The sequence below is a fragment of the Diadema setosum genome, chromosome 16 (assembly GCF_964275005.1).
Source record: "Diadema setosum chromosome 16, eeDiaSeto1, whole genome shotgun sequence".
In the NCBI taxonomy this organism is placed as follows: domain Eukaryota; kingdom Metazoa; phylum Echinodermata; class Echinoidea; order Diadematoida; family Diadematidae; genus Diadema; species Diadema setosum.
Window position 1 is genome coordinate 17,731,345 of NC_092700.1, and position 16,225 is coordinate 17,747,569.

General features: G+C 38.1%; 1 protein-coding gene across 1 annotated transcript; it reads left to right on the plus strand.

Annotated features, from left to right (window-relative positions):
- Positions 1-5,099: 5,099 nt before the first annotated feature.
- LOC140239639 (peroxisomal trans-2-enoyl-CoA reductase-like) lies at positions 5,100-14,193 on the plus strand. Its single transcript, XM_072319469.1, has 8 exons — positions 5,100-5,223; positions 8,733-8,863; positions 10,071-10,236; positions 11,265-11,346; positions 11,674-11,770; positions 12,237-12,347; positions 13,570-13,687; positions 14,105-14,193. The coding sequence occupies exons 1-8, from the start codon at positions 5,100-5,102 to the stop codon at positions 14,191-14,193; spliced, it is 918 nt and encodes a 305-aa protein (XP_072175570.1).
- The last annotated feature ends 2,032 nt before the right edge of the window (positions 14,194-16,225 follow it).

Here is a 16,225-nt window from a genome sequence, read left to right on the forward strand (position 1 = left end):
CTAAATCCTTTGCATCAACCTGTTCATCACATGACTCATGTCCATGTCCCCCAGCATCAATTTCTGCACCACCCTCATCTACATCAACGCAACCCAGAATCTGCGATCCCCCATCCAAAAGAATAGGTATGGCATCCTCCTTCTCCTTTTCAGCTGTATCTGAGGAAAGATCTAGCTGCTGAGCAACCGGGTCGGTGAACATTCCTTGTGTTCCAGCATCAGCACTCCCAGTTTTCAGCTTATCTCCCTCTAGCATACAATCTTCACGGAGAGCTAACAGTGCTTCTCTCCTAAGCACTTCAAATCGGCATCCCCGATTTTTCATGTGCAAACGCCTCAACAAAATTCGTTCCCTCTCATCCCGTGTTCCACTGACAAACTGGCTGGACAGAGCTTCGTCTCTAAGCTGCCTCAGAGCCGCAGCTTCCTTCTCATCGTCTGCAGCATCTACCGATTTTGCATAAAGACGCATGAGAGCCCTACTGAAGCCTGCCAAGTCTTCATCATCACGTTGAACACGTTTATAGAACAAACACCGCAAATAGTGAGAATTCTCTCGACTAAAACACAGACGGAGAGCTTTTACAACCTCTGTAAAACTCCTCCGCTTCTCGTCCGACAGACAATAGCGAATCTCTTCTCTTGCTGGCCCTATGAGGTTGTTCACTAAAACTCTAGCCTTTTCCTCATCACTTAAACTGAAAGGCTCAACAGTGAGATTGAACATTTCCATCCAATTAGAAAAAGGTGTTTCTGTGCCATCTTCACAATACCCACTAAACTTTTCAATTAGTGCATGGCCTAGAGCGAGATTTACACACAATCCTTTCATTGCCTGTCCAAATGAAGAGAAATTATCAATTTGCGCATCCTTATGAACAAACTGTTCACACATGACTAATTACGCAGTTAAACTGACCAATTAAGACACGTCATTTTCAAACATGAAACGTAATGCCCAAATGGCATCATAGGTCCAAAATCTGCATGAAGTCCAATCGGTTAAACGAAAGTTCAGCATCATCCATTATTTCAGTTACCAAATACTTGCTCAGTGCGTGAGATGCCATATCGCAGCTCTGTAACCGTCGATTTCGCATCCCGATTGATGTTCAGCCGCCCCCAACGCACGCCAGCGCACTCCGACGTCCACAGCAAAACTCCCGACGGACCATCATCAGCTCCAGTCTCCAGCCCACCATCGACGAGCCTGATCATCATGAAGCTGCCTCACAGAGTAGTGCTGCTCTACCAGGGCTGATCAACGTAGATCGATCTACACCATCAAGATCAAGATCAAGATTACCCAGCACTCCTCCATACTCCTGTCCGCTACTAAGTGTAGTCAAAACAGCAGGTCTCCTCGGAGCGAAACGTGGACCATTATTCCGTCATACTCGAGGCTGTTATTCGTCGATCAGGGTTCTTCAACTGGATGAAGTGGATCACTCCGTCAGGCTGTCATCATCCCACTCCTGACACCATTTGTTGTAAGCCGGGTTAATGATGACGCCGACAGTCTCCAGTTGACGTTGCATGGATTTTATTGAACAAATCAAACAGTCTCAGTCTGCCGATACATGTATAAACTCCGTATCATCCGCATTATCCTCAGCTACATGTCGTAATGCGTCTAGACTCTATACAGAATAACAAATATAGTCGAACTTTTGATTATTCGACATCAAAGAGCTCGCAGAGACTATGTCCACGTCCATTTGTCTCACAAGTCAAAATCAAAGTCAAGAATCAATTAAATCTGCGTCATCTTCTCATGAAAATAAAAGTTGCGTTGTGCCCATGCCAACCGTAACCACACGCACACTGCGCCATTGGCATGGACACAACGCGCATCAACGCATTGACGCAACAATAACAGATCGCATATTTCCATTTACCACAGGAATTACGAACCTCATACGGAATGGCGAACTTTATTTGAAGGGAAAATCCGGGACAAAAATAGATAAAAGTAAAAGTCTAAACAGAAAGAGTAGAATCTTATAAGCACAACGGTGATAGAAAGTTTGATCAAAAATCGGATGAAAATCACTGAAGCTATGAAATTGGGAAGTTTCGCTACTTTTTAACAAAAAGTAATGGGACACTAAATATGAATATGCATAGAATATAGTGAGTTCAATGTCATCCCCTCACAATTTGCCATACAGTATTATACATGCAGTCATGAAATTTCCAGTTTTGTTTTTTTTTTAATCAAAGTAAAACGCATGTTAATATGCCCAAGCCTCAAATCCTGATATCTGACTAATCATTATTTCTAAGGTAGTCAGCAAGGAGTAAAATAATGTTTTACATTAATAAAGCAGAAAATGGATATTTTGTCAATTTTTGTACACAATTATTGTGAGGAGATGACATCATCAGTTCACTTATTTGCATGATATTATTTCATATTAACTTTACAATGTCATGACTTACCTAATTTCCCTCCGATTTTGATCAATTTTTTTACTGTACGTTGTAGTTGTATACGAACATTATGGCCTTGTAAACGAATCTCATTTCATTTTCAAAGTTACGAACCTCCGGAATAAAGAACCTTGCCCCCCTAGCTGTCACACTTTGTAGGATAAGGCGAACGCATGAGAAACGAAAGTCGAGTTTTGGCATCCGTTGATATCCGTTAAAATGCGTTTCATGTCATTTTTATCCTTTGGATTCAATTCAATTCAATTCAATGTTTTTATTTCATTTTCCGACAAAAAAGATATGAACATCACTTTTTTGATAACATGTGACAGAAATTAAGGTGCGTAAAGTATAACATGAAAGAATGTATATACAATGATTGTACCACCTTATAATAATTATACACTATCATATAACTCAAGTGATTAGAAGTAATTATGTAGTACGCAAAATTCGAAAAATGGAGGGACCCACTAAGAAGACAAAGCTTGTAGATTGTGGGCCCCTCGGATGAACGCTTATCTTCCGGTGATTTCCGTGAGAGCGGCCAGAAAACTAAATTGTGCATGCATAAAGTTTTTTTCTCGCTATAAGTTAAGATAGCGCGATCTGACCCTTGTACAATAGTTGTATATGTTTTCTCCTGTATCTGTACTGTAGGGGGCCTACTTTGTCGTTTTCAAACTGCTAGGCCTCCTGTAGAGTCCGTTGCTGCAAGAGATGGAACGGATGGAACGGATGGAACGGCTATTATGTACAGGACTTCAAACGCATATTCCCAACGCACGATTCTCTGACGTTCGATGTATGTCTCATGCGTCACCCATTTGTTCCTCGTGCGATTTGTCCTGTGGACATGCGGTTCATATTCGTTTCTCATGCGTTTTGCGCACGTCCTGTACCTGTGTCCTGTATACACAATCGCCCCATAAGTGAGGTGCGTTGTTTGTTGTTTTGTTCAGCCCCCATCATAGACCTTGCGTAGCTCCCCGTACGCTCCGACCTCTAGAGAGAACGGAAACTTTACACTTGGTCCACAGGACTGACGATTCAAACAACGGATGAGCAAAATATCGCTCGTTCCTAGGTCACTGGGCCCATCCGGCAAAGTGTGACAGGAGCCTATTAGGAATAATGAACGGTAACCCATTGGGCCTGATATCCTTACATAAGGACCAGGGTGACTGGGTTGGCATGATGCCACATTAAATCGATGCATGGTTGAGATGGGGTTTCAGGTTTCAAACTTTTTTGTGAGGTAATGAGAAATCTCATATGAAATATTAAAGAGCATACAATTTTAAGAGGAATTCCAAGTTTATTTTGATAAAAATTAGTTTTGAAATGGCTGAGATATCAAAAAACAAAGAGGTCCTAATAAAAGGGGGATCCGTCTTTTATTAGAACCACTTTGGTTTTTTTTTTTTCCAGTCATATTCTATATCTTAGCCATTTCAAAACCGATCGTCATCAAATAAACTTTGAATTTCGGGGTTTGAATATTCCTTTTAGCATAATGCTCTTTGATATTTTATTAGTATCATCTTATCATCTTGTAACAAGTTAAAAATCAGAATCTCCCATCTCAACCAAAACTGTAGAGCCACCCCTTTAATAGAACTGTTTAATTGACCACTTCTGGTATTAAAACCATGGGATCGACGGCATACCTCCGAAGGTCTACACAATGAGAGATATTAAAGGACAAGTTCACCTTCATAAACATGTGGATTTAGTGAATGCAGCAATATGAGTAGAACGCAGTAGTGAGAGCTTGAGGAAAATCGGACTATTTCCTGAAAAGTTATGAATTTTTGAAGTTTCTGCTCTGTCATTACTGGATGAAGGACTATACATCTTGTGATGTCACGTGTGTATAGAATGATGCAAAGAAAATACAAAAGAAAATTCAACATGTTTCACTTTTTTTCGCTGAGTTAACGGGGGGGGGGGTGAAGGTATATGATGATAATAATCATTTCCTTCTTGTTTGTTTGGTTGTTTTTTTTTTTACATGGAAGCATTGTATAGTTTCTTTATACATAATAATAATAGTAATAATAATAATAATAATGATAATAATAATAATAATAATAATAATAATAATAATAATAATAATAATAATAATAGTAATAATAATAATCATTATTATTATTATTATCATTATTATTATTATTATTATTATTATCATTATTATTATCATCATTATTACTATTATTATTATTATATTCCTCTTTTTTTCATTGAAGCAAAAACAAAAAAGCAAGTCTTCATTATAGCCTGGCGCTATCACTCAATCACGCACTCTATACATGTGCCCTCGTCGAGTGCAGTTAATTATTGTATGTAGTCGGGCGATAAAAACATACTTGTGGCCATAGATACCTATAGGCTAACCCCATTATCATGATTATGTCGTCTGGTTCGACGTTGACATTCGAATGTAAACAGATGTGAGTGGAACTTATGAAATGAGCTGCAGAAGATAAGGGGATCTATTAATAGCAGGCGGAGTCTATAAAAAGACATGTTTCATTCTGCACTACAAAATACAGTAAATATAGATCACAGCGAAAAGTTGCTGCTCATGTTGTCGACTCTAAGTGACAGTTGAAGAACTCGTCTTTAGCGACTGGACACCTAAAGTGAAGAAAAAATCGTTCAAAATGAGTTTAAAGTCGCAGGTTGCCAGTGTTTTTCGTCCGGGACTTTTTTCGAATAAAGTTGCCGTGGTGACCGGTGGAGGAACGGGTCTCGGCAAAGCGATTACAATGGAATTATTATCTTTGGGTAAGTTTTGTAATAAAACACCATTATACTCCGTAATTCTATGTCTACAGTCATTAAGAAAATTTGATTGCTTCCAAAGGGGTGAATAGATAGAAAAAAAAAAGATATTGAGTAATGAGCAAAATAATACATAACAATCATTCATACAAGTTACGCCTGTATCACAGTCTTGCGCAAAAGCAGGCTCACGCACATATCGTAAGGACCTGTAGGCCTACACTTGTTTTTTTCTGTCGAACTATACAGCTCTGTCAGTTAGATTTTCTTAAAAGTTGCAGATTTATGAAAGGATTATGATTCACGCATACCACTGTGGTCTTGCTTGTGTTAGATTCTAACAAAGAGATGTAGGTATCATTTTTATAAAGTACCCTATGCAATACCAGTGGTTAATCAACCCGTTTAAAGTAAAGTTCTATTTTTTCTTCTTATTTTTATCTTTCTTCTTCTTTTCATTATTTTTGTTATCATTATTATATTAGCATTCTTATTGTCATCACCATTTTTATTGTTAATATCATTATTGTTAGTAGTAATATCATTACTATTGTCATTACTATAGACATTTGCATATCCTGCATGGTTAGTTTAAGGCAGGCATGAAATATCAAATGCAACACAACTCATGTCAATGTTTTAAGCTTTCATCCTCTTTTCTTATTCATAGTCCAATAATAATGATACCATAGCATTAATATTGAATAATCTAACAAAGAAAATCGGCACAGTTTGTAAGCTTGACCTAGAAACTGTAAGGAAAATTCCTCTTAAGAATTTTCTTCTTCTTCACTTCTTAAAAAAAAAAACAACAACAACAACTCTGGACGAAAGGAATCATTAATTGATTTTCTCGTATCCCACTTTTTTTTTTGCTTGTCAGACCCCGTCAAAAAAAAAATCTAAAGACTACACTCGTTGCCGACAATTATCTTCCATACTTCCCAATTCTCATGTTTGCGCCATAAGGAGGAACAAGAAAAAAAAAACACACACTTTTATTGAATATCCTTTTGTATCTATAGGTGACACATTAACGGATGTTGGTTTTGAATCACGAATGTGAATCAAGATAACAATGTGTTGGGTACTATGGTATTTCGTTAAACAACAACGACAACAGCATACAAATATCAAATTGCGCATTGCTTAAAGAGAAATAACACGTATTATCTATTGAGAAGTGTTTATTCCTCATAACATCCATTTTTAAAGATTTTGATTTATAAATACGCTAAGTATATCAGTAATATGTCGACGTATTTCATTTCTTTTCATTTTTGTTTTTCATTTTTACGCATTTTTTTCGCAGTTTGTAGGGCCTACACTGTAAAAACATCGGTGTTAGATTTAACACCATGGGTGCTAAATCTAACACCGATCTAACTTCAATAGAGGACCACACCCACAGGTGTAGAAAATGTATTGTGACGGTGTTAGAAAGTGTTCACCTAGCACTTCGTGGTGTTAATTTGACACTGTGGCTGGTGATATTTTTGACACTGCGCTAGAGTTAATTCAATAATTACACCGCATGGTGTTGATTTGATATTGGTGGTGTTAATTTCAATGGTATAACACCCGTCCAGCTTCAATAGGGGACCACACCAACTGGTGTTACTGTGGTGTAAATGTGTTTACACATTTTTTTCAAAAATCAAGTACTTTATCGGAAAATTCTTTATCGTCTTGTTGAAGTTCAAAATTAACAAGAAGTGCAGTAACTAAGAAACTATTCAAAAAACAATTTTAAATTTTGATTTGACACCCGGAGGTGTTAATATAACACCATGAATGAGCACCGGAAATTTAACACCAGCTCGGTGTTTCATATTTAACACCGGACTTTTTGCAGTGTATATCTTTTTTTTTTCATTTTCATCACTTCAGTTTTCATGACAATGTATAATTACTATAAGGTTCAACAATAATTACTGTATACTCTGCTCAGTTTGCTTTGTTTTGCTTATGGACCCTTATTCTCTGTTACCAAAGTAAGTAAAATGTTTATGTTCTCACCGAAAAATGAAAACAACAATGGATTGGTTAATTGAATTTGTAATAACGATATAACTTTTGCAAAACAAAACAAAGCAAAACATATCACCACAATGTACATATGTACTTAGTATTTGTTTACTCTTACGGTAGTATACGCGATTTCTTTTCAATCATTACAGACCCGCCAATATTGTTCCCCAAAAAGTTTTTCTCGGATATTTGACTTTCAAATAAGACGATCAGTAGATTTGAGAATTAAGTACCCCACCCCCCCCCCCCCCCAATTGAGCATATTCCTGTTTCCCATTCCAGAAAACAGTCGTATATACTTCCGCCCACCCAGACTCCCTCGCCTCACTCCCTCAGAACGGTCAACTATTTCAAATTTTGGAACCACACCACCCCCTTCCTCCACACACTGTTACAATCCTTGTTACGGGTCTGCTTTTCGAAATTGATATTTGAAATATGTTTCTTACGACATAATGTGGAAAGTTCATTAGTTACTAAAAATTGAGCCGCCACAATGGTTAAAGTTAATTTGCTTAATCACGATATGGGGTGATGAGTAAACACGATTATCACGGCCTAGATCTGTTATGAAGACAAAAATAGAATTATCACTTCATGAGACGTGCACATCGTGTCATTTTCGTATTTACATAACGATACATGCCCCGGCCAGGCTCGTAATGGAACAAAACATAGGTATGGAAGATGACTATGGATATCTCTGGAGAGTCCTAAAAGTTGCCTGGTTCAGGGGCTTATCTCATTGAAGAAACACTGGCGAGACTTATAGTACTCTTTGGTATGCAGTGTCTAAATATACCTTGCGAAAGTTGAACATTAGGACACGATTACCAATTTCTGTGCCAATGGGTCAAATGTGCACACGTTTCACACGCGTACATACCTACGAGCAGTTTGATCAGTGTTATATGGCACGCAGAGGGCATATAATAATATAGTTTTAAGGCGAATTAATAGCATTTAGCTGTGAACGAAGTGAAATACAACCATTGTTCTTCGTTTTGTTTGCACTATTTGCATTATCATCATGACTATGGAGTCTACAGTTTACTAGCTTCTACTTTTCATAAGTTCCTTAGTGTATTACACGTAATTCGTATAGTAATGTGCTTCTAAGTTATATTTGCTTATTTTCATCTCAAAGTGACTGTCTTTTGTTGAACTTCGGTCTTATACAATCATAAGGAATGTAGAATTGTAAGAAAGGTGGGATGTGAAACAATGAATTAATATGATTCTGTTGTTATGATTGTTATGATTTTCTGTACATGTGTTCATGATGTTCTGTACATTATTTTGATTGGGTGTCGTTTTGTGTAACAGGATATGCATATTGCACATACATAATAGTATTTTGTACAGTAGCGCATATAAGAGTATAATTATATTCATGTTATGCATACAATTGTATACATGTATCATAAGGCATTGATTAGTTCCAGGTATCAAGTCAGTTTTCTTTTTTTTTTTTCATGCAGGCTGCAAGGTTTCTATCGCATCGAGGAAAACGGAAAGACTCGAAAAAGCCGCCAGACGGATGAAGGAATCTATGCCCGAACAGTCCGAAAACGTCCATGCCTTCACGTGCAACATCAGAAACAAAGAGCAGGTTAGGGAATAAGTGACTGTGTAGCATTTGGACAAGGCCTTGCGCCGAGCAGTCAGTGTCTGAAAATACTAGTAGACTGACGCAATGTGCGTCACCGCAGTGATCGCTGTGCCGAGCCGTGTCAGCGGCGAGGTCTGGGCACATGACATTGTGAGAACTTGATTTTATTTGGGAGTTCGGTTGGTCTGGGCCTCGACGTCCCCTCCGAATGTGATCGTTGTTGTTTCGCGATAAGTCAAAGGCGATATAAGTCCAGACCGCGTTGGCTGAAGGCTATAGGTAAATATTGTGACTAATGTCATTCAATTTTTTAAAAGAACTTAATCTCAGAAACAATATACCTCAGAATTTGCATTCGGCATTTTGGTAAAAAGTTGAGCAACAGATCTGTCTTATATAATAAGTAAGATTGGAAGGGGAAAAGAAAGGAGAAAAGTTTCAACAATCTAACAGCAGAAAGTAAAGAGGGATGTAGCAAATTAATCAGCATAGTATACTGAAAAGCAGCTAATAACACTCATTTTGTGGATATTTTCAATAGCATCGTTAGGGATAGCTGCTTTAAAAAACAAACAAAAAAAAAGCTGTCTTAGGAAGATGTGAATGCTTACCTGAAAATCCAGTGATTATTATTGTTTTGTTTTGTTTTTTCTCCTTGTGGCCGAACCGTCGCTTCATCTCGCTTTCTTGTTCTTATTATAAGTTCACTGTCATGTCACTGTCAAATAGTACTGCCATATTACTACCATAATACCGCCATACGACCATGAAGGGATCAGTGGAACTGATGCCTTTGTGTCATACCAACTTGCCGTCTGTGATGGCGTAGTATAAAGCGAACCCAAACTTTTAGGGCGGCAAGTCAATACGGGCTTATCGCGATCAGTCCGTCGTGGCGTATACGGTTTGCGATCACCGATTTCGGGCTCAAGGGTGGGGTTGTGACTGAATACAAAATTAATATCAGAACGTTCAGAATTTGGACTGTCTTGTTCTACGCAAGGGCGTTGCCTTTTCTCCCCCTCCCTTTCTCCTCCCAATAGACCATCATCAGGCATCTTTCAATATCGTGACGCCTTCTTACCGCACCATGGATATTTCGATATTCGTTACGTAGAGATACCCAAATTCCTTTCCATTCTACCTCCACGTTACAGAATAAATCAGACTCCTGTTTGTTTGTCTCGTTACAACGACAACCGCACAGGTAAAATCTCTGATGCAGACCACTCTAGACAAGTTTGGCAGAATAGACTTTCTGGTCAACAACGCCGGTGGTCAGTTTTTGAGCCCTCTGGACAAGATTTCCTACAAAGGATGGCGTGCCGTGGTGGACACAAACCTCACAGGGACCTATCAGTGTTGCGTGGAAGGTGAGTTGCGGTTAATGGCTTCTTCTATATATTATTTCTTCAACCTTCCTGGTTTCCAAGGTGGCAAAAGAGAACTCTTGTATTCATACTATAGGTGCTCCCTTCATCCATCTGTATAATACCAGTACACCAATTCATCATGTCATTCAAATTTAATGAGCATAAAAAATTGTCACATCTGTATATTTTACTTTCAAACTGTCGACATACAATTATCATCATAATACAAGTTACACCCCGCACACAAACACACACACACACACACACACACACGGGCGAAAACACACATTTGTTGAGATCACCCTCCCTGCTCCCCCCCCAAAAAAAAAAGAAAGGGTGATGATAAGCCAGAGTATAGATGGTGTATATAATATTATTAATTTTCCTGTTCCATAATATTTCGAAGGAGAGATATCTTTTTATCAAGTGGTAAACGGGAACAAAATATACAACATGTAGGCTTACACTGAACCATTTCCAACACTCTGTCCAACGACAATAACAACAACAACAACAACAAACTGCTCTTACTAAAACTCACAGATACACAGATTATAATACAGATAAACATTGAATTTGATTTAGAATTTCCTGGGAAAATAAGCAAAGCAAACTATGAAGTCCTGAATATGAAATACAGTTCAAATTGAGCATTGAATATAGATTGACGTCAGGCGTGTATTGTCTCTGCAGTGTTTTCACTGCTCATCCAAGTGGCTTTGCCATTATTATTATTACCCTAGCGTTGCCAAGTAACAACATTGCACCTGTTTCGAGAGAGGCATGGTGAGTAAGACACGTTTTGTTCAAGGACGATGTATGCTTGACATATAGATTGCCTATCCACGTATAACTTTACTTCACCCCACCTCTTTTGAATCGTATTGCCTGTTTTGATTTTGTAATGCGTATCATACAACTTATCTATTATTGACATGTATAATCATTCCATGGCGAACATACAACTATAGAATTATATACAGACATACAAAGTGTGGCTCTCATTTACTCTTCATTTTGTCCTCCAGCATTCGACTTGTGGATGAAGCAAAACGGGGGATCGATAGTCAACATCATCGTACCTACTCACAGAGGGTCACCGCTGGGGGCGTGAGTACAGGATCTTCATTAATTTGCCATCCCAATTTGGGAGTAGGGGTGTAGGTAGGGTAGATAGGGATTGCCTCTATGTATGAAAGTCTATGATAAGTCAAATGTCTCATAAAAGAGATAAACTTAGTTTGTCGCTTAATCGGTCCATAAACAGAATTGTTATTTATGTGACATTTGGTTTGCCATAACACTTTCCTTCAATACGTATGAAATACGCCTGGAATTACCGACAACGTCTTTAATTCGTATGACATCATCTAAAAGCGAGGCATTTTGATCTGGGGGAAATTTCTCTAAGCAAATTTTGTTCTTTATACAATACAGTCACCAAGGCGTAGCCCGGGAAGGCGTCGAGAACTTAGCAAAGGTTACAGCGGTGGACTGGGCGAAATACGGCATCAGGATCAACTGCGTGGCACCTGTAAGTGGCTTATTCAAGAAACGCATGCGCAGTCCATTCGAATCTTACAAAGTTTGTGCCAGAGTTCAGCTCGACAAAGAGTCTTACTTCTAGACAGGTGTCAGCTTCGGAGTATTTCCACTAAATTTGACATTTAAGACTGTCTCTAGTACCTCATGCCTGCTATCTTTTCTTCTACCAGTTACAGTAAAAAAAGAAGAAGCCATCCGTTGTGAAAGCAACCGAGATGTTTTTATAACTCCTATCAAACATTTTTCAATTACAGTCATAACGCGAGCAGCCACTAGATGATTGATATGTTACGTTTTATTTCAAAGAAAAATGGAAAGTGAAAAAATACAAATATCAGTAATAAACATGGAAAGAAAGCAATCATTTTAAATTCAAAGAACTTTAGCGTCAATAATGAAACATTATATAATTCATAAGCTGTTTTACAACGATGTCAATGCTGTCTTTGAAACAGGGTATAGTGTTCGGGAAGGAGGCGGCTGAACATTATAAGAGTATCAACGTGGATCTCTTCGGGAAGTCCCTAGCGGGAATCCCAGCCAAGCGATTCGGTACACCGGAAGAGGTACGAACAGCTGCATCTTGGTGATGTCCTGTGGTGTAGGTGGATGAGACGTTTGTGTCGTAATGGGAGATCCTGTGTTCAAATCTCGCCTGAAACTTACAATATGTTACCCACTTTGTGCCTATTGATCAAAATGTACAAGATGGGTACCTGGCAGTCACTACCTATATAGACAATGACAATTGCATAGGCCTCTTCGAGAATGGATCAAACAAAGGCTGGACTGGGTATATAGATAAAGACTTTGCTATTAAAATGTATATCTTATCGTTATTCATAAACTTTAAGCCTCATCTCAACATCAAAGGAATTTGTGAGTATCTATAACAAGGTTATAGCTTGTTTGGACAATGATGTTTATTGTGATGTTTATTTATTTCTTTGCACTGAGAGCTTTGAGAAGATCTTAGGTGTGTGTCCGTGAGGGTCTGTGCGCTCTGCTGGGGGTTCGTGAGCTTGTTGTATGACACACTTCACATGCCAAGCTGACCTTTGAATTCAATTTGTACATTTCAGAATGAGTTGGATGTGCAAGCCTTAATTTCAAGTCCCATTTTTACCACAATCGTTTATCGTTTGCTATATACAACTCCTCTTTCACTCCTTTATGTTGGGGAGCTTATCTCTCACGTGCCCTGGTTTTGACCCATCATCTTCCTCCTCCTTCTCCCTTTCCTTTGTCCACTATGTAGATAGTCTCTTAGATCCTGTCATTCATCCTACGCTTACTTGCCTCTCCTCTTTCTTCAATATTACAAGAGAGCTGTCTTGTATTAGTTTGTGTCTGTATATAACTAAACTAAACTAAGAAAAAAAAAAACTGTTGCTCTGCACATGCGCAAGACAGCTGTTTCCATTGTCCAACCTGGGAGGAGGATGTGTGTATTTCATCTCTGTCTTGCTATACTTTTTTACCTTATTTGCCTGATCAATTTTGTATCTAGATTTTTTTTTTTTTATATAAGGGGATCGCAGACTAGAGGCTCTGCTTTTTAGCAGTCCTCTCCATTTCCAACATTTTTCGGTATTTGTCTTGAACTCTCCAAAATTGTATCAGTGTTCATAGTTTGTTTGTCACTGCATTGTCGTGTCATTGTATTCAATAATGTTGTAATCATATGTGTTGGAAATGAAATAAAACGAAATGAAATGAAATGAAATTTGTCGTCGTTACTTGGGTACGGTGGAACGAAATACTCCAGTAGTTCCTTTCTTCATCCAGGTATCGGCCGCCGTAACCTTCCTGCTGTCCCCGGCAGCCGCCTTCATCACTGGCCAGACAGTTGCCGTGGATGGAGCTCACAGGTTCTACATGCCTACCGCCGGATATATCGTCAAAGGTAGGTCTCTTTGGACTTTAATTACCAGCTCACCATCTTCACCCTATGTACCAATGTAAAGTGATTATGAATATGTAAAAGTAATACAATATTTTGGTCCTGTGTTGTTTCCGTGCTCCTTCCGTTCAATATGGGACCTACGCTTATAAAAAGTTTGTTTTTAAGTAGGTTCAATCACATTTCGTTAGCATTATATACTAGTAGTTACATCCAAATTTTCATAGATTTACTACCATGTTCTATATGTTTGTAATAAGTTATTGTGCATCCTAGTCGGATATTTGGTATTTGTTTTCACTTTGTTATATTTGATGTTTTTTATTCATTGAAAAATATGAAAATGAATTGAAATTGAAATTGAAATCATTTTCTCATTCCAATTATAACAGTTCTTCTTCTTTCCTGCTTACCCCATAGATCACAACAATATGCCAACGTACTCTTGGGAAAACGAACTGAGAAGAGAAAATGAAGACGACGAGCTCTCTGCCTATCAAGCAAACTGACTGCAGAATGTAAAATGTGGCATACATAGAAAATAATGTATGTCGACAGAGGTGGATATGGATTGATAGGAAACAGAATTTTCAGTGTATACGGCAGCATATTAAAGGGTACACGTCACGAGATCGATACGCACGAGTCATACAGCCCACGAGCTAGACGCTTAGTGAACGAGGCCCATGAGCTCGACATCAAGTAAAATAGGCCCATGAGCTGGACACTTGGCACTAGGCAAATAACACCTACGAGCTAGATACTAGGCAAAAAGGGGGGACGGGCATGAGCCCAACATTACATAACGGGGTTTATGTACGCAGTGTCGAGCTCATGGATTTTTTTCTTTTATAGTGCCGAGTTCATGGGCATTCTATTATTAGTTCCTGGGTCTGTTTTACGTAGTGTCTATATAGCACGTGGGCCCGATTTACGTAAATGCCTCATGGACCGTATAACTCATGGGCATTTTTTTTCAATGTCTATCTGGGTGACCTTATGACTTGTGGGTGTCGAGCTCATAAGATGACCGCAGCATTAATAGTAGTTACTACAGTCTCGTATTTGTACCTGTGTACTGTTATAACTTTAACAACAAGAAAAAAATATCTGCTCAGTCCACTACAAAATTCTACGTGATGAGAAATCGTGGTGAAACACTAGCAAACATAATGTATATATGGCAAGAGAAAGCTTTCATCACAACCACAACGACAAAGACCTTGATTATAACCCATTTTTACGCACTACTTGAATGCATTCAAAGTCCAAATTTAGTGGGTAAATACATGTGGGTCATGTTTAGACCTACTTCCGTGATCAATGAATGTACATTTCAGGAACCTGAAAAAAAAATCAATGTGGATATACCGACATGTGCCAGGTATGTATTTATAGATATTTTCAGACATGTTGAGATTGAATGATAACGCGCGCTGCTAACAGGCGTGAGAGTTGAACAAGTTGATAAGTTAATAACTAAATTGTATATGGTGAATAAATTGTGATGACAAGCAAAAATGACAGTTCAATTCAATTCAATTCAATTCAATTCAATCCAGCAGTTTATTTATTCCCATCATCAAAAAAGAAAAAGAAAAAGAAAAAGGATCATGATCAAAAGTGGTACAAGTTTTCAATTTATCTTTCATTCGTCTGATAAAGGCATTTTTTTCAAATACAATATAAAGTATATCTGCACGAATGATGTCATAAAAGAGGAACAATGCACTTTGCCATGGCAACAAAAATAGTAAATAATCACAACGATTGAAAACAGTGTTCTACTAAAAAGCCAAGCTTGTAAGACGTGGAACACTGGAACAAACAACAACAGCACCAAGTTGTTATACCAATAAAACATATTCATATATTAAATTCTTCTATATACTATTGTACACTTACAATAAACAATAAACAATACTTACAAGCAAAGAGAAACGGAAGCACGTAAAACATACCTTTATAAAAACGTAACAATTAAAATGATGTAGAGTTATTAAGTTATAGGCCCTACTTATTCTATAAAATTGCAAATGTTCAGGGCATTATTCAGTTTGAAAAGGAATCCATGCTTTCTTCATTTTAAACTGTATAGAGTATTGTGGATAAATTTTACTTACTCAGTAGCATAATTATATACTATATTGTATAGGCCTACATTTCAAAGGTAATTATCAAAACTTGTTTAAAGCCTTCCAGAATAGCATTAAGAACCTTGAAGAGAAGGAAAATAGGAAATGGTACTCCTTAACTAAAATGTTAATCTACATTGTAACAACCACTAAGGCAACGTTTTATACTGTAATAGACCTACATCATGTATAGCTAAACAACTGATGAGCATTTCCTATGATATATCAGAATCATATAGAAGTGTTTTCAAGATTCTCATAATGCTAATAAGGTCCTAAGCCCATCACACTGCACGATCCAACCGGTCGCATGACTGTGGACTCACCGCACACCCGCAGCTGGGCTTGCGACTGCGATGGCGTCAGTACATTGCTACAGCGTGATTGGCTGAAAGTCCACGACCGG